Raw genomic sequence first — 22,772 nt, 5'->3', positions numbered from 1 at the left:
TCGTTTTCAATGGTTGCCCATTGCTTGAGAGCATTGTCCCATTACTATTTCACTGCTGGATGCATTTCCTTCAATAACTTGTCTCTTCAGCACTCACCCCTCCTGCCTCAGGATCACATCCCCCTGTCACTTTGCTTTTTGTGAGCCTCCACACTTTTCATTATCCCACCCTTTCAGACATTTCCATCGGGCTTGATCGTTTTAGCTTAAAATGTCCCCGATCTGATCACGTGAGGATTGTTCGATGCTGCCAGCTACATTGGATTGGACAATGCCAACTTTGTCAGTTCAAATAAATTATCTATCGCAACAATGGCAGTGAATAAATTAAGGGCTACAAGCAACAAAATAATCCAAAGGAATAACGATTAGGGATCTCCCTGATCGTATCACATTAGAGTGCAACAATTAATCGATTAATCCACAACTAATCGATGAGCAAATTCATCGACAACTATTTTGATAACCGATTAATCGTTTAGGACCTTCTTCAACTTAAACTTCTCTAAATTCTTGAAATTATCAGATTTCTTCATTATATTTTTTGGCAAAGTAGAACATGAACAAAAATCTTTAGAAAGCAACAATTCACATTTTTGCCAATTTTTGGACGTCATACTGTATAAACAAGCCTCTTAATAATGCTGCAATAACTACATAATCGATTATATCTGGTTATAAATTAGTTGCCAACGAATTTGATAATCGTTACAGTTGAAGGAAATAGTCATACATTTTGTCTTCATTGCTACGTACAACATGCAGAAAACCCTCAAAATCTACGATTGCTCGCTTAAAATCTTTAACTGCTCGCTCAATATAGTTTTTGTGCTCGAAATCTAGGTTACTTTTGCTCAATTTCCATTATTGCTCGCTCAGAATAGTGTCAGCAATATAACCCCATAGAAAACAACTTCAAGGTAAATTGTTAAGGCAAAAGAACAATTAATCGTTTCGGCAGATTAATAGAGCACGCGAGAGCAGAATTACAGACGCCACGACTTTTAACGAGATATTATCGCGTACTTACGTTGTTTCGATCTAAAAACTCCATGTAGCACTGTATCACCGAGTGTCAAGACACAGCTGTGAATTGCCATAGCTGGATTTTTGGGGGATTTTATGGGTGAAACATGGTAATATAACAAGGGTCGCGATGCAGAAATCGCAAACATCAAGGAGTGGTCAAGATTTTCTTTTTCATATATTTACCATTTTAAAAGTTATTTTCAATTCGATTTTTTCTCATCTAAAATATTGGGGGAAATGTGACAATAACAAAAAAAAAATACAATAAAGCGTAATAAAGACATTTCGAATAATAAATATGATTACTTACCTTCTTTTTATAGCTAGGTTGAAACAAAAGCGTTTGCGCAACGTCTGTAGAAGGGGGTTTCCAGGGTAAAACGGACAAATTAAAAATAGTTCGGGGGCTTATTGCGCCATGAATCTGCTGTGGCAGCATATAGACATATTGTTCTATCAAACACAACAGTTCTTTTGGCTTAAAATACAACATTTTATTTTAAAGAGGGGTGCAAGAACAGAAACTGCTTTTTCAGCCTTGTCTGTGTTTTCCGCCATATGTTTTTTGCTTTGAAACATTTTTAGAAGATTGGAATCAGGTGGAAAAAGTGTTTTAAATATTTTTTTAATGGCTATAAAGCAACAAAATAATCAATATGGACAAGGATATTGTCAAAATAAACAAAACAATTATGTTTTGTAATTAATGAATTGCTAAGGTTTCCAATCGGTACTTGGTATTGGCAGATCCTCAAAATCGGGTGACTCGAAGTTGACAGCAAAAATGTGATATGGACAACTCTAGTTTTAGCTTCCGCTAGTGCTCCCACTGGTCCTGTTTCATTAATTACATCACACTATAGATCCCTGGTGTGAATGTCATGATGTGGCCATGTTAAAGGTCAGCCTATTTTTTATATTCATTACTAACACCTGCTTTATTTTGGCTGGTCATGGTTTCCTCTTTGGAGGTTTAAAACTACCGGAATTTCCTTTGACAACCCTTTAATCTTCTATCATCAGAGAGACTCCTATACTGAAAGGTGTTTATAGTATATTTGGTTAAAAGGAAATTCAAGTTCATAGGTTTTCTAATTAAATGACAATAGGTATTTAGTCAGGGATGAACTAATCGAACTCTGAATGTCAACATAGTGTACTAAACAATGCCATACCTTTTTAAGGTTCTGGATCCAGAGAAGCAGGCGGACTTGCTGGACTCTCTACGGATATGCTTGCTACAGTTCTCCACTCTGTTGGTGGAGCATGCACCCCATCACATTCATGACAACAACAAATCCCGCAACAGCAAGCTACGGCGCCTTATGACCTTCGCTTGGCCATGCTTATTGCCGAAAGCCTGTGTGGATCCTGCCTGTAAATACAGCGGACATCTGCTTTTGGCGCATATCATTGCAAAGTTTGCCATTCACAAGAAGATTGTTCTACAGGTAATGAACGGGGGTAATGGAGTGGATAGTGAGTTTTTAGTGCTACCACATAATGTGAACCTCAGAGATTTTGCAGTGCAGTTAGGAATGTGATAATGTATCGATATGGTGATATATTGTGATACTAGGTTATCGATATACTCCCGATATATCGTTTTAAAAAGATGTCACTGTTTAATCAAAAGTCAACATTTTCCAAATGGATTGGACGCCTAGCGCTGTCTATGACGGCCAATGAGTTAAATATTTTGAAAAAAAAAATCTAGTGTTACTTCCAATTATTTCCAATAAGCAGAATTTGACAAATAATTTTCCTGTTTTTCGTGGTTTTCAGGGGATTTTTTCCCTATGGTTTTTCACAATTTCTGCTGGTTTGCTCAGTTTTTTGGCTTTTTTTCACAAGTGTTTGCTGTTTTCACATTTTACTTGTTTTTTGCGGGGGGGAGGGCGATATCTTTTGGCGGGTTTTAACCTAAAACATAATATATCGGGACAACATATCAGGATGGTGATGTATCACAATACTTTGTATCCCAAAAGGATATTGATATGCTCCTGCCCAGAATCGATATATCGTTTTAAAAAGGCATCACTGTTTGAAAGAAAAACAAACTAGAAACCAGCAGCAGAGTTTCCCTTAGGATTTTTTGAAGCTGTGGTGGTGGTGGGCTGCATCGAAGTTGGACAGCACCGCATCTTGTGCCGCGGCGATAATTGCTTCATGTCATGACTAATGAGAATTGTTTTTTAAATAACATTTATTTTTATCCAGGAAAAACCATAACAAAGATCTATTTAAAATATTTCATTAGCCAGGCTAATGAAATATTTCGAAACGTGACAGTCTACATTTATAATGGAGTATTGGGGCCAAATAAAGAAATCAATAAATAAAATGGCTCAGAGACTAAATTTGCTACGAGGGGGAAAAAAGTATTATTATGTAGGGGTAATGTAGCTGTAAACTGCTACGCATTTTACCAATATGTACCTTAGCTGGGAGCTAGGACCAAGCATTAGCATAAATCATTCTATGGATAATAATTTGATGCAGATGAGGCAAGAGAAAAAAAGTTGAACAATTACTACGAGAATGAATGTCGAATTAGTAGTACGAGAATAAAAATCGCACTATTACATAGGGTTATTGGAGCTGAATAAGCAGCTACGTACTTCACGTAACGCGTTGCCACCTCCATTGAAATCAACAATATCAAAAGCATCTTTTAGAATCTGTTTAACAAATAAGGAAATCCTTAATATTTTTTTCTCATCTACATGAAATTATAATCAATAGAATGATTTATACTAATGCTTCATCGTAGCTCTCAGCTACGGTACATGTATGTATAATGCTTAGCTTATTTACAGCTACATTTCCCCTACTTAATAATATGACCATTTTTTTCTCGTAGCAATAGTACGAGTTACATCTTTTTTTTTCCTTATTTGGACCTAATATGCAAATTACCTCAACAAAAATAGTCCTTCTGTTAACGGACCTTCGTCCAATGACAATTTAAATCTTCAAGTACTTCAAAATACTCATCTGAAATTACTACCAACGACATCAGCAATGAACAAATGCTATGCTAGGACGCGCCAATTTGGGTAAAACACACGCCAAAAAGAACCTAAACGTCATGTCAATGTCAATATCAAGGTCGTTTTCATAGGTTTAAACCAGCATTATATTAATTAACTTAAAATAGGACTCTGGATTTTTCTCCCGACTCCGTGCCAACGTAGTCAGACTCACGCTTGCAACAGGAGCGCCGATGTGATTTTCAAAATAAAGCGTGTAGAGGAACCATTTGTATTTGCTTGTACGTGCTATTTCAGATGACTTCTGGCAAATAGTGTGTAAGTAATGAGCTACAGAAATTGATTTAGATGTCTTGTAAATTATACAAATTATAAATTAGAATATATCTTTAAAAAACATCTCATTTGCACGGCGTGGCAGCTTTTCTTTCTGTATGGAGGTGTGCCACAATGTTTTTTATATTGACCAGGTTGCACTGGCTGCCATTGACGGTGCAAGACGTCCAATCCCTTTTGACCATCAGTGGCATTGAAATAGAGCATTCAAAGCCAGTGTTCCTGGTTTTTTACGAGCATACTAGTATATATTTATCATTTTTGTTTCACCATATCGTAAGATAATCGTTATCGTGAGCCTTGTGTCGCACATAATGTCTTATCGAGAAGTTTGTCACCCCTTATTACGTCAGCTATTCCAACTTTGACATTGATCATTATTATTTGAATAATGGCATTAGTTTGAAAGAGTGATGCTAGACTCCCCCAGCATTACTGCAGTGTAGTGGGAAGTTGTCAGAAAGATGGCAGGCTGACGATATGTGTTGTTGTACAGGTCTTTCACAGCCTTCTAAAGGCCCACACCATGGAGGCCCGAGCCATTGTCCGCCAGGCAATGGCAATTCTCACTCCAGCTGTGCCAGCCCGCATGGAGGACGGTCATCAAATGCTGACGCATTGGACGCGCAAAATCATCGTGGAGGAGGGCCACACTGTACCACAGCTGGTCCACATACTGCATCTAATAGTGCAGCACTTCCGGGTGAGTAGATGCAAAAGGAACAAAACTACTGTCATTAGAGGAGATCACTCATGCACTCCCTCTTGTCGTCTAAACACTGGTACACATGTTGATTCCCAGTACGTTCATGTGTTTAGCACTATAATTGACCATCTGTGTATAGTATGTAATTTTAGACCACACTTTTCAGGCCCTTTTTCGAGGGGGAAAAAAAAAAGCTTCCAAAATAATCTCACTCTGACATTATATCAAAAAGGTGATAAATAGGGATACTTTGAAGCCCTAAAGGTTATTGATACACTCCCACCAAGAGTCGATATATCGTCTTAAAAAGGTTTCACTGTTTAAAAAAACAGGTTGCCAACAAGGTCTTCCATTAATAGTTTTTCACTGGCTGCCATTAACAGCACTAGACATCCAGTTCATTCTGACTGGATTGGACGCCAAGCGCCGTTATTGGCACTGAAACCAGAGCAGCCAGTCTTTTGTAGGCATTTACCGGTCACTTCCTGTTTATTTTAGGGCATTTACAGGTTACTCCATGTTAAATTTGGGTCACTTCCTATTCTTTCGGGGACATTCTTGAGTCACTTCCTTTTCAGTAACCCAAAATCAACAGGAAGTGACCTGTAAATGCCCCCAATTCAGCAGGAAGTGACCGTAAATCAACAGGAAATGACGTGTAATTCCCCAAAATTTACTCATTGCTTGGCAGTGACTGCTACTGCCGGCCACAAATGTCCAAACTGTTTGAAGTGGGAGGAATTGCATCGTATGAAGCTGCCAATCTCCCACTTTAAATGGATTGGACGGGTACAAATGATAAACTCATTCTAATTCTCAACAGAAGGATTTCCTGTTTATTAGTTGTATTGTAGAATTTCTTGACCCATGTTTCGATAATTGTTGTATCGCCATATCGTGAGATCGTTATCGTGAGCCTTTTATCGCAAATCGTATCGACTCGTGGGGTACCCAGAGGTCCCTACACCTAATATTTTTTTTCCTTACCACCAGTGTTGTTTTTTCTTTTAATGTTCATCGTAGTCTTTTGGACAAAAATACTTATGGTCTTAGTCATTTCAAAATGTGTTCGTCTTCGTCTAGTTTTAGTCGACGAAATCTCAGACCAATTTCATCTAATTTTAGTCAACAGTTACTCAAAAAAAAAAATCATGTACAACAAACACTGATAAAAAGCCAGAAAAAAATAATGAATTAGTTCCAAAGTGCAACTCTTTAGCATTCACAAACACGTAAAGAAATGAATAAAAAACATTGTGGTGGTCAGTAAATGCTACTTTTATAGAGCAAGTGCAGGGAAATACAGTACATATGAAATCACTCCATTCTGAGAAAAAAAAAAAATGGAATCATGAGAAACAAGGAAATAACAATCAAAACATATCTCTAGTATTTAGTAGCACCACCAATGCAGATTCTTGACTCTTGACAAGGTGATGATGCTGGAATTTTGTTTTGGTGCTGTTCCAGTGAGACTTACATAAATGACTGCCTGAAGAAAACATCAAAATTCCCTCAGTCCTTGATGATATGGGGCTGCATGTCAGGCAAAGGCACTGGGGAGATGGCTGTGTTTAAATCTTCACTAAATGCACAAGTTCACATTGAAATTTTAGACCGCTTTCTTATCTCCTCAATTGAAAATATGTCATTTTCCAAGATGACAATGCATCATGCCACAGAGCTAAAACTGTTAAAGCATTCCTTGGGGAAAGACTCATCCAGTCAATGTCACGGCCTGCAAATAGCCCAGATCTCAACCCTGTTGAAAACCTGTAGTGGAAATTGAAAAAAATGGTCCACAGCAAGGCTCCGACCTGCAAGGATGATCTGGCAACTGCAATCAAAGAGAGTTCGCACCAAATTGATGAAGAATTCTTATCAAGTCCATGACTGCAAGCTGTTATAAAAAGCCAGAGGTGGTGCTTCTAAATACTAGAGATGTGTTTTGATCGTTATTTCTTTGTTTGTTTCTCCTGATTCCATTTTTTTTTTTCCCCTCAGAATGGAGTGATTCCATATACGGTATATATCCCTGCACTTGCTCTATAAAAGTAACGTTTACTGACCACCACAATGTTTTTTATTCATTTCTTTTAGTGTTTCTGTATTCTAAAGACTTCCACTTATTTTTTTCAAGCTTTTTATCAGAGTTTGTTCTACATGATAAAATGTCTGAGTGAGTGCTCGTCCGAGACTGGTGATTTTATACTTTTTGCTAGGGCTGTCCCAAACGAGTAATTTTCTCCCGATTAGTCAGCCGACTATTTTTACGATTAGTCGACTAATCTAATAATTAAAAAATATTAAAAAAAAAATTTTTTTTTCTAATTTAGCAATGAAATTTTTGTTGACGCTTATCAATTCACAAAAAATATATTGGAACACTTAAATTATTTATTAAAGTACAAATAAACATGTAAATAACAATAATAAATCACAAATAAACAATGAGTTCAAATGCTGATAGAATTAACTAGTGTAGCATCCCGATTGGGAAAGATGGTCTCTTAAACTGATGGTTTACAACTTTTATTCCATCCTTGATGTAAACACACCGTAAGAGCTACGGTGCACACAGATAAAACAACACAATTAGAAATTAACAAAAACTTTTCACCTTTTTCCTTTGAAATCTTATTTATATATCAATGAATTGCCTATATGAATTGCCTTTACCTTAAATTATTACCTTATCATTGACAATCTCTCCCTTGAGTGCAATCACTGTATATACTGTATATATTTATGACCTTTTAACCTTATATAAACCATAAAATAAACCATAACATGAAATAAACCTTTCAATTAGCATTAAGAACAATACTAATAGCACTTATAGGCCCAGTGTCAATGAAATATCATTATTTAGTAAGGCGACAGCACCCTCTGGTGTACAAAAAATGAAAAAAAATTTTTTTACAAACTGGGTGCGGCGCATGGTGTTTATTCACGGCCGACTTGCAGCCAAGCTTGGCATTGAAGCGACAGGGCAGAAGAGTGTACCCTCCTTCGTTTCTTTCAAATAAGTCAATGTTTTAGACACTCTGGTGCGCTTTTTTTGGCTTTGTGCCGCTTTCCCCGCTTGCATACCGAGCATCCGACATTCTGAACTTTCCATACATATCTTTTTTAACCCTTCATTAACCGTCGACGGGATGTTGTGCTCGTCGACGGATTTACGTCATCGATGACGTCGACTAGTCGGGACAGCTCTACTTTTTGCTAGGGGTTGTATAGTATACTCAGTACCCAGCTCAAAATCTCTTGTCCATCAACTTCAAATTGTATTAAATTTGTTTGACTGTGTTGAGCTTCCAGAAGAGCTTCTGCATTCTCTGAAGCACTGCTCAACAGCATTTCTTTACATTCAGTGGTTCTTTGTTTTCTAATATGTGCACTTGAGAGCTGAGATTTGGTGGTTGCTTGTCAGCATATAAATCACATCATTACCATACTTTTAGAACCCGCTCTGTGACCTAGCACCCTTTTAATGGAAGTTATTGACAGTGGCCATGATAATGGCCCTCTTCTATCTTGCAGCTACTTTCTGCAGACTGTAATTGCCTTACGGCAGATACTTTCAGAAGTGTGACCCATCAAATAACACCAGCAAACGATCATTGACCTATGTGTTTGCACTCCTCTTAAAACTTGATCGACACTTTATGGCTCCTCTTTTGAATGTCCTGGCTTCACTAGTTCAGAGAACGAGTTTCTGAACAGAAGTGACATTTTCCTCAGATTTCTTCTCTGTCTCACTGACAGGTTACTCTCATTGGGCCAGATGACTAATCTAATGTAATCACATAAGCATAATTGCACTGGGGGAAGATAATGACAGGCAGATGAGAGACTTTTAAATGTGTCTATGAGTGTGTGTATTTGTGTATGAGCACATGTGATGGACAGGGCTTAGCCTATCTGTCATTAAGGGGCGTTGAAGTCCTGCTCCATCGACTATAATTACCCTCAAAGTGAGAAGCTTTAATATTCTTTGTAGCAGCAGCCTCCTGATAGACATCTCATCTCTCGCCCTTTGTCTGTGTGCTTGAGAGTCCCAGTTTGCCTCGCGAGGAAGCTAAGTGAGCCTCCAATGTGATGCTTTAGTGTTCTGTCACGTCCTTGAAACTAAGTGCATGCGACTTCTGACTGGGTCTCGCCGTGATTGTATAACTCGCTTAACTCGGGGTTCTGTACTTCCAAAATCAGTGTCACCTGAGTGCCGAAGTTGCCCAAATTCAACTTTTTCAGATTTTACACTTGTAGAACTCGCATTCAACAGCAACTACTTGGGGTGTGTGCAGAATATCCATTGAATTTATAACATTTATGGGTCCAAAGGGGTCAATTTCAGAAGGAAAATTGGGGAAAGATTGGTAATTATGAGGATACTTAATAATTAGGTAGGAACTACTGCATGAATAAACGTTGCTTTGTGATAAGCAGACGTCAACACAAATTAGCATAAGTGACATCAATTGAAATGACATTTGAGCAGATTTGTTTGAACATGAAAATGTCATCAATTATTTCTATTTAAACACAAAAACATGAATGTTGAGTTAAATAATAGTCATCTGCCTAATAACAATGCGTCTCTCATTCAAATATTTCCAAAAACTACAAAGCGTAGCCAATCATTTTATTTTCATATTAACTGTAATTACATGAAATTTGGTTTTAATAATGAGTCCCCGAAAGTACTATTTTTTGCCTAACTAGCAATTACTTAAGTCAAAGTACAGATTAGTGGGAATCTTGGGGCACCTAATAATTCGATTCGGTTCGATTACGATTCAGAGGCTACGATTCGATTATAAATCAATTATTGATGCACCCCCACTATTAGCTGCTTTTAATTTTTCGTGCATTAGTTACAAAAATTGTACAAAAATCCTCTTAGACTTAAATAAACTACTATTTCAGTATCACGTTAACAGTTCAAAACAGTGCATAAAATGCTCAAGTCCTTACCGTAGCATTATTTGAGTGTAGTTTGTAACAGCTATCAGCCACAGTCAGGTATTATTGTTTTTTTTTTTTTAATCTAGCTGCATGAGTTGAGCATGATGTTTATTCTCAATCCGTTCCTTTTTTTGTCCCAAAGACCGCGTTGACTGTGTTTTAATTCAGCTTCACTTGGCATATTTCAATAATCGGAATTTGGATGTGTGTGAATCGTTCTCGAATCTTCCACGGCCGAATCGCGAATAATCTAAGAATTGGAAATTTCGCACACAGATACATTTACAGGTGCAAGAAATTAAGAGTACGAGTAGCTGAAAAAAAATGTACTCAAGTAAAATAACAAAAGTACTTGCTTTAAAATTTACTTTACAAGTAAAAAGTAAAGTTGCACCGATACCAGTATCGGCAGGGGGCGCCGATCCGGCCCGAATTGGTGGTATCGGTATCGACGAGTACCAACATTTAGTGCGCCGATACCATTTACTGGCATCACTTGAACGCAAATGCACTGTCCTCCCTATGTGAGCTAACTTCCCAAATCCCGATGCATGACATCTATATATCTTTGTCTCCAAATTACCAAACGAAATTAACTCCTTCGTGTTCAATTTTAAGGATGTAAATTACACCGCATATCTGCGATGTTACATGCTGCTCATCTAACATGGCATTCACAAACAATTAGCATGCGTAAGCTAACGCCTGCTATTTAAGCGCCAATTGGATCAGAAAGGTTAAAACCGTGGGAGACTAAGCAAACTCATGGTGTCATGATGAACAATGAGTGGCAAATTAAGAGCAGCGTACTTCAAACTCGTCTTGTTTATGAAAGTCGATTGTCATATGTGTTGTGCAGTAATGAGCAGATGTGACTTCTGTGGCCAGAAAACACTCAAGCGGCGCAGCGCGCACACTAGACATCATCAAATAGCAACCTAGATGTCCTATGTTAGATCCCATGCTAACTCTCGCGCGCACACACTAGATATCATCAAATAGCAACCTAGATGTAAACATTAGATCCCATGCCATTAGCTGCGTGAGCCCAGAGCGACGCGTAGTCCATATACTACATTGATGAATTAGAAACCACCATGACTGAATGGAAGTTAAGCAGGCCAAATCAATCCATACCAGTGACTATAGATAATGCTGTAAATACTGTTAATTCAGTACATGTTACAGATGGACTCTGACCACAAATAGGATGTTTTGCTTATATGGTAAATATAGCTGCTAAGAGAGCCGCAGCAATCAACAGTGTGCCCCACTTTATAAAACAGTAAAGATTGTTCTCAGCAGTTATATACAAAATTTCTTTAGATCAGAAGTAAGCAGATAAATATTATGCACTAAAATGCTTTTTTATATGATGTTATTTTTGCTTGTTAGCAAATAAAAAAAAAAAAAAATAATGATAACAGTTGTATTTTCTGTTTCAGAGCATTAAATGTATTGAATTGTATCGAAAATTGTACCGAACCATGACTTAACTGTATCGTTGCATCCCTTATATATATATATTTATATGTGTATATATATATATATATATATATATATATATATGTGTGTGTGTGTATGTTTATTTTTTATTTTTTTTTTGCTAACAGAGTGGTATCGGAATGGTATCGGTATCGGCCGATACTGCACAGCCAGGTATCTGTATCGGTATCGGGCCCAAAAAATGGTATCAGTGCAACACTAGTAAAAAGTGGCAGTATTTTCTCCCAATGCAAAAATGTAGTATACGTCTATATTACAAGTTTTTTTTTTTTTTATATATATATATACGAACATGCATACATACCAGTATGAAGTGAATATTCAAAGAACCAGAAAATTCATTTTGTGCTCAGTTTTATTTAAAACTGTGCAGAATGGAAAAAAAACAAGCAATAAAATTGAATGCACTGTAAGCAGAAGCTTAAGCAGCTCAAAAACTCCAAAGCTTAGCTTAACCCTTTAAGGTCTGGGCCTATTTTGTCTGATTTTGCATGCCTTTGAAGTTGCCTTTATATTTCAAAGAAAGAATTGTTTACGATGGCCTGGTTATGTCCCTTTTTTTGTGACACCTTGAACTTCATGTCCAAACTGTTGTTTCCTTCACTGACCAATTATAAATCATCATTTTGGGCCCAAAAAGACCAAAAATTCCAAAATCGTTTTGTCAAAATTTTTCATATTGATGTCCAATTGACAACCAAACATGCGTAACGAACCGTTTTGAAACTTTGTAATATTTATTCAACATGTTAGGATGAACATTCAACCAAAAAAATTGAGAAAAAATTAGAATATTTGACAATTTAACAAACAACAGGTATAGCCATAGGCGTTTTTTGCCTTTATACATGCTCTAGTCAAAACAGGTTATATACAGCAGACCAAACAGTGAAGAACAGTGAAAAAATATATACCATCTAACACAAAAAGTGTTTAGAGGCCATCTCTTTATGAGTTTAGGTATTGCGGCCCATCACCTGATGAAAACTATGTACACACAATCAAGCTTCTTGAACACACATTTATATACACAAATTGAGAAGACTGATTGTGGGAAAAAAATATATATAACATTGGAAAAAAAAGTATTTTCAAAAATATTTACAATAAACAAGTAAAAAAAATTTCAGGCATGCCACTCCGAAAAGCATTTTCGTCCTGGAATTAGACACAGGGCTACATCACGCAGCCCACACTTCCATGGGGTGTCGGTCCTCTTTCCACCCTTCCATTTTCATTTCACTTTACTTTCATTGTCACTATAAATGTACATGAAAAAAAGTCAGTATTTATGAAAATAATAAAGTATAAAATAAAAATATATACAACAATAAATAATAATGGAAATCTATATGTATGACAATAGAAAGAATACCATAGCTGAATATGTGCTACATCCCTAATCTTCATATAGAAAGAAGGACCCTCGTGAGGAAAAGCGGCATGGAAAATGAATGAATGAATGAACACCACAAATTATAAATTCCTGCCTGTGATACACACAGTGCACGTACGACTTTGATCTGATATGCTCATTTTATTATTATATACACAAACACACACTTATATTGCATCAAAATTAACTTTGTCTTGCAATATCAAAAGAAACTTTAAAAAGAAACTTTTTCAGCATAAAAAAAAAAAAGTGAGTTGGATTACCTCTGCTCGTCGATGGCGTCACCTACATGTTCAAATCCGTCACTATCTTCACTCGAGGACTCTTCCGAAGAAGACGATGATGATGAATTTGGACCATCCTCTTCCTCAAGTTGATCAAAAAGCACAATTGCTTGCGCTAAATTTAGTTTTCCGTTCATTCTCAAAGTCACACAAAGTTGCTGCTCGATCCAAACGGCCGTCGCTCGCCACCTCGCTGCTTCAGAACACTCCTCCCTCTCGTTCGGTGGAACCTCGCACGGCAGTTATATTTATTTTTTTAAAAAATGCATTTTGTGTTTCCACTGTGACTTCGAAAGGGTTCGTTTGATTTGTGTTTTTTTCATGGAGCTTCCATTTTGAAAAAGGACAAGAAATGATGGAAATATAGACATAAACAAATGATCCATGCAGCGTTTTAATGTTTTTTTGAGAGGACAATAAAACTATAAAACTTAAATGACAATATCTCACGTTTTAGTTGGTCGATTGACTTCAAATAATAACGAGAGTAAACCGCAACTTCCGCACTTTAAAACGAGACCAACCAACGGCATGTGAGTGACGTAATCAAAACGTGAGGGCGCTTCAAAGACGACGTGCGCTGAGGACGCGCCGGCGCGTCCTTCGACTCTCAACGGTTAATAACGGATTGCAACCAACGATGCATACCGCCACTTATTGTACAAGAGTGTGGTGGTTTTAAGTGTCCAATATCTTATTCACCTGCCTAATCTTGCTTGTATTCGTGTTGCTGCGTCTAGTGCTCAGTTACAGTCTAGTTGCACGGGGCTTCTTGATTGAGCTGGAGGGCATGAAAACGAAACTATCAATTCACAATGAGAAAAAAATAAAAGTAACGTGTAACGCAGTTGACAATTTGAAAAATAGTGGAGTAAAAAGCACAGAAACCCACTGTAAAATGTAGTGAAGTAAACTACATATTTGTACTCAAGTGGGAGTCGGTGGATGGATGGATGGATGGACGGATGGACGGACGGACAAAAATTGCTTAAGTACAGTAACGAAGTCCACCACTGCGAACTTGCTATTTTCCCTATTCAGAACCAACATTTAATTTGTTTTATTCCCATTTACGATAGCCCCTTTCAAACACGCCGAAACACTGTGAGAATCGTGGGATTTAAACCGGATGCCCTAGTATGTGAACACAATTTTCCATGTCGACTGACAGAGATGTCGCGTTTTAGTATAATTCCTGTGAAAGTCGCGGGACAAGGCTTATTTAAAAGCAAGCATTAAATTCCTGTGTCACAGCACGATGGCTGATGACGTAAATATCATGGCGGGCCAATCGTCACTTCCGCTTTCTTCGTAGTAAGACGAAAAGCAGTGAACAAAAATCGCATTTCTCTACACAGCAAGCTGGAAATAGCTAAACTGAAAACATAACAAAATTAAATTGCTACTGGATCGTAGAGTTGAGAAAGAGAGTCCATCGTCCATCTTTGGAAATGTGTGGTTTATTTTGTTGCCAATCACATCTGTGGAAACAAGGTTGTACCTCAAAGCATAAAACAATGAAGGGATGCATTCAAGGGTTTATTAACTCATTCACTCCCAGCCATTTTCACCGGAGCAACCCCCTTCGCTCCTGGCCGTTTTATTGGATTTTGACTGATTTTGCAAGCCCCAGAGAAAAATCTGTTCTATTGCTATATAAACATGGAACCCACCAAAAGAAAGATTAGACTCTTCTTTTAGCAGGAAAAAAAGTAAGTTCCAATCTTTTTCCATTCTTTTGATATCAGCATTAGAAAATAGCTTAGTTTGAGCAATTTTCCAATTTCTGATGAAAAAACAGTAATTGAGCTTTTTGTAAAGGCATTACATTTCAAACATTAGTTTTTTGCTTTTGTGACATCCCAATCATCTGAATAATGTTTTCCTTCTAAGAAATAACATAAACAACAAGCTTTTGATTGCAAAGTAGCTATTTATTTACACATAACTAAACTATTGAACTGAGAGATGATGCTGTTGTGGCTGCGGCTGTATCGGCAGATGGGGTAAATTTTTCCCCTCATCACCACCTGTCTGTCTCATCAAGATAGATTTTTTAAAATCTTTCTTTTGTAGTGACCACTACCTCATAACAGAATTCACCTAGGGAACTTGCGTGGGGCATGTGCCTTGTGTTTACATCGTTCTCCACATTTTTCTCACGCTTCTTGCTTCTTCCAACTTCCGTTTCCTGACTATTTCTCTTCATTCATTTCCTTTCATGGTCCGATATGAGTTATTACCAAATGCACTACTACCCTCCAGTGGTCAGTTTTATTGCTTTAAAATGGATTTTGAGCGTTGTGCTTTGGAGCGAACTTGCATCAGAACCTAGAGATGTCTGTTGTGGGGGGAAAAAAAGACGTTTAAATACGTTTTTGGGACACTGAAACAATTAAAAATACAACGTATTTGTACGTTTTTGGGAGCAAATGAGTTAAATACAAACGAAAATGCACACCATCTCAGAAAAGGGGGAACAACACAATGGGTCCGTGACAGTAGGTCGACGGGGATCAATAATACTAACCGAAGCGGTAGCCAGAGAGACAATAAGATAACAAAACAAATGCACTCAAATACCAGCACAAAGTAGGGGATTTCAAAACAAGGGCTGCATAGGTATCAATAGCACCCAGCAAGTTAATATCTCGGCACCCTTGGATCGCCTGGGTTTAAAAACAGTCTTGATGATCTTTAATTGGCTACAGTTACGACGTCGGAAATGCTCCCCCTGAAAACAAAACACGATTTATCAACATTGTGACAGCCGATGCCGACCAAAAATCATGTAATGTCCGGGTTATAAAATTGCCCTCCCCGCACAGAGAGCGCCAGTGGGCAACACGGGAAAAGTGTGTGAAAGTGTCCAACCCGCGTAATTCTCAAGACATCTCTACATGTGTGAAAGCAATGACGCGAGTAAATCCCGAGCCACCTTACATGGGAATTTCCCGGGATGTGTGTGTGTGAAAAGGGCTTATTATGCATTTTCCAAATCCCAGAATTTCGCAACTCCTGTTTTTGCTTCTACAGGTATACTATCCTGTTCGCCACCATTTGGTGCAGCACATGATCAGTGCAATGCAGCGTCTGGGCTTTACCCCCACTGTGACCATTGAGCATAGGAAACTGGCTGTGGACTTGGCCGAGGTGGTCATCAAATGGGAGCTGCAAAGGATCAAAGACCAATTGGTATAATCCTGCACATTTAGAATTTCGCATACAGTAGTACACCGTGACAAATTTTTTGTTTTTTCTTGTTCTGTGAACCATATTACATATCCATCTCTTCTGTTTTGTCCTGCCAGCCTGAATCCGAGGGAGAAGTTGGGTCCAGTGGTGAAGGAACAAGTGGCACTGTAAAAGTAGGACTCTCCACAGACAGTGCCACTCCTGGACAAGATGCGAAAAGATTTCGTACAGCAGCTGGAACGGCCTCTACAGTGAGCTAATTCAACATTTTACTACTTGTTGATGCCACACCTAAGTTTAGCAATTACTTCTAACTTTAATGCCCTCCAGCTTTACTGTTTCAAAAATGATTAGTTTCATTAGTTTAGTCTTTTTCTGAAGTGTTAAAAATGACAGCTGTCATCACATGTTTCTTGGGCAATTTCTGTCACTTATATTTAATTTTGAACATGTCAGAACAATCAATTGTGCTGTAGTAATGTAAACATATTTTCAGTTCACGAGTTTTTGGTGCAGTTTATTGTAATTCGGGTCTTGGGTGTGATAGATCCCATCCCAAACTACTTGAGGCATATAACGCACTGCTGTCTGGGAATTAATATGCATCTTATTGTTAAAGGAAAACTGTTATTGTTTGTTTTTAGGTGTTTGGTCGCACTCAGTCCATGCCAGGCACAGAGACAATGCTCAGTAAACCTGTTGACAAACAACATACGGATACTGTGGTCAACTTCCTCATCCGAATTGCATGCCAGGTAACACCTCCTACACATAAACATACTGGTAATAGAGAGGATTGTATGTCTTTTTATATAACCAGCACACTGCACATTGATTTATTACATCAATAGACAGAATCTGCCCATTTTTTGTTTTTTCGGAGGATCGTGATGGTAAATTGAACCCCAAAAAATGTGAGTGATGATAATAAACCAGGAATACACAAGGCTCTTGGTTGGCAGAGTTTCATTGTCAGCCGTCAGCCTTGAACTGGCGTACTGTAGAATGATAGTTCTGATAGCAAGGCGGTGTCTATACAACTGTCACACTCCTTGTCACATAAATGAAATGCTCCCTAATACCGACATTCTTCCCTCTACAATCTCTCCTTGACCTGTGTGATTTCTCTCATCACCGGGAAGCCATAGCGATATTGGAAGATGAAGACTCTTCGTCAATTGCAATGATATGTGTCCAAGACCTTCTTATATAACCCTTCCTTCTCACGTTCAGGTGAACGACAGCACCAATGTCGCCGGTTCTCCGGGGGAGCTGCTTTCTCGTCGCTGCGTTAGCCTGATGAAGACTGTCCTCAGGCCTGATATGTGGCCTCGCGCCGAGCTCAAACTACAGTGGTTTGACAGGCTGCTCATGACTGTGGTGAGAAGCCGCTTGCTGTATTTTGACAATAACTTGATTGGATTATGAACTTGTAATGTTTCCGCCATGCAAGCTTTCTTTACACCAATGTTGTTTTTGGCAGCCCATTTATTTTTTTGTTTTAGTCTTTTGGATAAAAATACTTGTTAGTCTTAGTCATATTTTAGTCATTTCAAAATTTGTTTGTCTTCATCTAGTTTTAGTCGACCAAATGTCATACAAATTTCAGGTAACACTTTACAATAAGGGTCCCTTGATTAACATTAGTTAATGCATTTTTAGACAATAACTAATGTTAGGTAGCATTACAATGAATAATATAATTGCTTATCTAACATTTATTCATATATTAATTAACATGAGTTAATGCATTAGCTAATGCATTAGTTAATGCATAACCAGACAATAACTAATGGTTGGGGGGGAGGCTTAAGCATTTATAATTTCTTAGTTAAGGGACACATGTGCTATAGTTTACAATAAGGGTCCAAAAAACATTCAATAATGGTTAATTAAGGTTAAGTAATACTTATTAGGTACGTTCACGTGAAATAATACCATACTTAAGGTTAGGTTAGCAGCACCCAAGGACTCACAGAGCTATGTTTCTCATTTTAAAATAACATAATCACTTACTAGTACCAGTATACATTAATAACTATTTATTAATGCACTAATGTATATGTGAATTAATGTTAAGTAATATATTATACATATTATATATTATAACCTAACCTTAAGTATGGTATTATTTCACGTGAACGTACCTCATAAGTATTACTTAACCTTAATTAACCATTACTGAATGTTTTTTGGACCCTTATTGTAAAGTGTAGCACACATATCCCTTAACTAAGAAATTATAAATGCTTAAGTTAACAAACTGTAACCCTAAACACAAACCCTATAAAGGCCTATATATTTTTTTAATTTTACCAAACTATTAGTTACTGTCTGGTTATGCATTAACTAATGCATTAACTAATGCCTTAGCTCATGTTAATTAATATATTAATAAATGTTAGATAAGGGATTAAATGAATTATTGTAATGTTACTTAAACATGAGTTATTGTCTAAAAATGCATTAACTAATGTTAATTAAGGGACCCTTATTTTAAAGTGTTACCAAATTTCTTCTAGTTTTAGTCGACAATTACTCAAAATGTTTTGTTTTGTTTCGTCAATTTTGAATGAACATAGACAGACGAGCACATATTGCAGCGTCTCCAAGGACAACGCCAACTTGGTGATGATATACACTCATCAGGAAAGGCAATACATCAATTTTAGTTAAACCCACCTTGAAGCCATGGACTGTATGTAAAAAAAAAAAAAAAAAAAAAAAAAAACAATGGTTCCGAGCATTTAACATTGGGAAGTCTGGGATTTTTTTGTTGTTGCTATTTTTAGAGTCTAGCCAGAAGTTGCAAACATTCAGTATTTCACAGTAATTGCTCATTTACAAAGCAAAAAAAACTGAACTGAGCTATTAGCTAAATGCCATTTTGCCAACTGGCTCTCCTCTAGACTTTGGCCAGTATTTTAGGAGGACGTTCGCAATTCTGAAGCTAATGCTAATGCGTATGCTATGCTAACGCAAGGAATTACATTTAGCGTCTGATGATCACTCAGCACAGACCTTTAAAGGCTAAAGTAGCATGTCATATTCTCTCTTGCAAAGATAAAAAAAACAAATCTTACCGTGTTTCCAGACAGGCAAGATGGAGCACAGCCTAGCTTTAGACTCCAGTGAGGAGAGTGAGGGAGAGGCGTAGCACATCTCACATGAGTGACATGATCCATACACTGCTACGATGCAAGCCGACCTACTCCACGTACAATATGGAAATATCACGCTTTGTGAACATATGGCAGAAATGATGTCGCATTTTCGTCTTATCAGACGAAAACAGGCATTTACCTCATTATGTTCTCGTCTTGCAAGCCACGTTTTTAAGCTCGTCATCGTCATGAAAGAATTGCTCGTCGATGAAATATTTTCGTTATCATTGTTGCATTGTTGTATCATCGTTTCCACCGCTCACTTTGCCGAAAAGTCTGATCCAAAATACTGTTATGCCCTGGATTAGTGGAAGAAGAGGAGTCGGTTTTGCCTTAACCATTTTATTGTAGCAACAAGAGTAAAGAAAAACAATTACAAAATAACAGCGGGCTGCCACAGCGTGCAACAGCTATCTCGCCTGTTCTCCGATTCTTGCTACTCGCTTTCCTCTATGTCACAGCTCCCCAGTCCGATCGTCTCTTAAGGGGGCCGCGTGTAGTTACGGACATTACAATATACAATTAATAGGTTGCCGCTGAACCCTTCAGTTAGTTTGAAACGGCCTTTAAAAAAACTCATTTGCAAGGCGTGGCGACTTTTATTTTGATGTGGCAGTGCGCCACAATCTTTTACTTGTAGGGGAAACCTTCCGATATGAACAATAGTGAAGGCTATGGGTAGTGTCTCGGTCAGGACCCTAAATGGGTGTCAAGTTTATTTTGGGTTTCCATTTCCACGTGTCAGTGAAGTGCTATAGACAGACGGCAGTTTTGCTGGAAATGTCCTCCATGTTCAATTGTTTTAGTTAACAGAATGTTAGTGTTATAGTCAGGGGTGCACATAAGTGGTCCGCATGCGCGCATGCATACTGGACGTAGACAAACGCGCTGGCCCTCAACGGCTTAGATACGGTTTTGCGTACCGATGGCTGACCACTGTATTTGCAGCGGACACGAGAAAATAACTTCTCAAAATGTCGAAGAGGCAGGCCACACTGAGTAATTACTTCCGTGTTCCCCCACCCCCGTCAAAAGACCGATAGACAACAGAGACGTCACCGGAGCTACCGAAAAAAAGGACTTTTGCTGAAAAGTGGCTACAGGATGTACCATGGTTAGAAGCAAATGATGCTCGCACGGAAATGCGGTACAAAATGTGCCTTGAGAATCCCAATGTCGCCGATAAGAGCAGCGCATTTTATGTTGGGTCAAAGAATTTCAGCCATCCAAACTTTGAAAAGCACGAAAAAACAGAGCGCATGTGGCAATTACGCAAAATATCGATGTCAAACAGGACCCCACTCGCCCTATGGACAAGTGGCGGAATAAAGGTAATGAACAGCGAAATGCACTGACAAACGTGTTTTTGCTCGCATTTTACAAAGCTAAACATGCACGTTCAATGAGGTCTTATGAGCAGGACATCCCACTTTTTAAAAGGCTTGGAGTTAATGTGGGAGCCGCATAATGCCCTTTATTTTGAATAGGTGCTTTTTATTTCTTTACATTTCACTTCAAAGTAATGGCAATTTTGTTGTGCCAGTTGATTTTAATCAAGCATTAATTGTTAATATAATTAATTAAAGTTAATTGGCTCCAAGTGAAGCTTGTCATAAATTTATCGCATCGGGCGGGTCGGCTCTCAAGCTCAATGAGGACCAAGTCACATCTCCAGGTCCTCCTCTGAGAACCTGGGCAAAAAAATTATGTGCACCCCTGGTTATAGAGTTTTAATAAGGTTGCATACCAAGGGTGAACCTGATTTCTCTGATAAATGGAGCTGAAAAACCATTTATTAGCGTAATTGTCTGAGAACATATGCTTGTATCTATTGTTGTCGTGAGGTTTGTATAGATAATTTATTACTTCAGTGAAGGAAATTAAAACGTCAAAGCAGAAATATTTCCACATAAACACTCATATCAATAATATAGTACAACCGACATTAGGAGTTAGTTACTCCTACCTCGAAGGACTGCAAAAGTTTACATGTCACAACTGATGTTCTTTTTGGTTTATATGCAAATGCCTAAGTCCTTTGTCTGTTATCGGTTTTCTGCAAAGTGAGGCGACAACTGCCTTAATGACAAAATAATGACAGTGGCAAGATAACTAAAGTCTGCCCGTGTTGGCCTGGGACTTCACCAACCTATCCTTTGTGTCTCAAACACTGTCCTTGCCTGCTGTATCACTGGCTTGTGAGCCTCTGCATCCACCCTTACCTGCACCCTTTTCTTCCCAGTCCCTCATCACAACCTTCTCATGTCGTCATCTCGGCTTCTGTTTTCACTTTGTCTCCCTTATCTGTAGCTCTCCTCTGTCTTTACTCATCGCTCTGGTCTGATTCGCAACCAGAGACAAGACAAGGTTATCACCGTACCCCGGCGTTATCCCATATTTTCTTTGTACTCCTGCGGGGATCTCTGCATTAGCTGTACTGCTCTCTCTCTGACTTTGCACATTCTATACTTGTCAAGCACATTGTCCAATTTTTATGCAAATGCTCTGACAAACGAAGGTCTATGTAGGTCTTATTGAGACAATACACAATTCTGTCTTTTGGGGAGTGTGCAGTACTTGTCCAACAGGTTAATGAGCATTGCCCTACATCAGATTAGCTTTTACTATCACACCATATTGGCATGCCAGTGGTTGTAGGACAAGAATGGGCTAATATGAAAGGCCCTGAGGGAAGAGCCATGTATGCAATTACGATTGCACATACACGCTATATGCGCGTCTAGAAAAATCATCTGTTTCAGTCACTTCGTCCAAGATCAATACCACCCTAATTTCTACCTAAAGCCCTATCAGAAGGGTCACCTTGTTTAAGTCAAGATTAGCGCCATGGATCTGTTTTAGATTATTTAGATTATTGGCCTTGTCATCTTTGTGCACTGTAATTACTCCCGGTATTTTGACCAAACTACACCTGTATGTGGGTCAATTGATCTTTGTTTTAGTACAAATCACTTTTTCTGAGATTGATACCCCTGTGTCACACTATTGATTCTGGAGTTGTCTTGAGTTTGTATTTAAGAGGATAATTAGCGATACTGATGAACAAAAGCACTTGGACACCTTGCCTGGAAGTGGAAGTAATAGGGTGGTCATCAATGTATTTGCAGTCATCTCATTCTGGAAAAAGTTTCTTCATTGTTACTTTACTATCATACTGTTGGTGATGGGAAT

The 22,772-nt window shown here is 38.1% G+C and overlaps 1 protein-coding gene across 3 annotated transcripts in view; it reads left to right on the top strand.

The window, feature by feature from the left end:
• The window catches only part of trrap (transformation/transcription domain-associated protein), a 217,868-nt gene that overhangs the window by 85,919 nt on the left and 109,177 nt on the right, over positions 1-22,772 (top strand). For all 3 annotated transcript variants that reach the window (XM_057825941.1, XM_057825940.1, XM_057825939.1), the window contains 6 exons: positions 2,214-2,480; positions 4,858-5,064; positions 16,258-16,416; positions 16,533-16,667; positions 17,061-17,171; positions 17,650-17,796. In XM_057825941.1, coding sequence (XP_057681924.1) covers positions 2,214-2,480; positions 4,858-5,064; positions 16,258-16,416; positions 16,533-16,667; positions 17,061-17,171; positions 17,650-17,796 — 1,026 coding nt within the window. The remainder of the gene's footprint in view (positions 1-2,213; positions 2,481-4,857; positions 5,065-16,257; positions 16,417-16,532; positions 16,668-17,060; positions 17,172-17,649; positions 17,797-22,772) is intronic.

The sequence above is a fragment of the Corythoichthys intestinalis genome, chromosome 21 (assembly GCF_030265065.1).
Source record: "Corythoichthys intestinalis isolate RoL2023-P3 chromosome 21, ASM3026506v1, whole genome shotgun sequence".
NCBI classification, from domain to species: Eukaryota; Metazoa; Chordata; class Actinopteri; order Syngnathiformes; family Syngnathidae; genus Corythoichthys; species Corythoichthys intestinalis.
The sequence above is the reverse complement of the archived record's forward strand: the minus strand, read 5'-3'. Positions and strand labels throughout refer to the sequence as shown.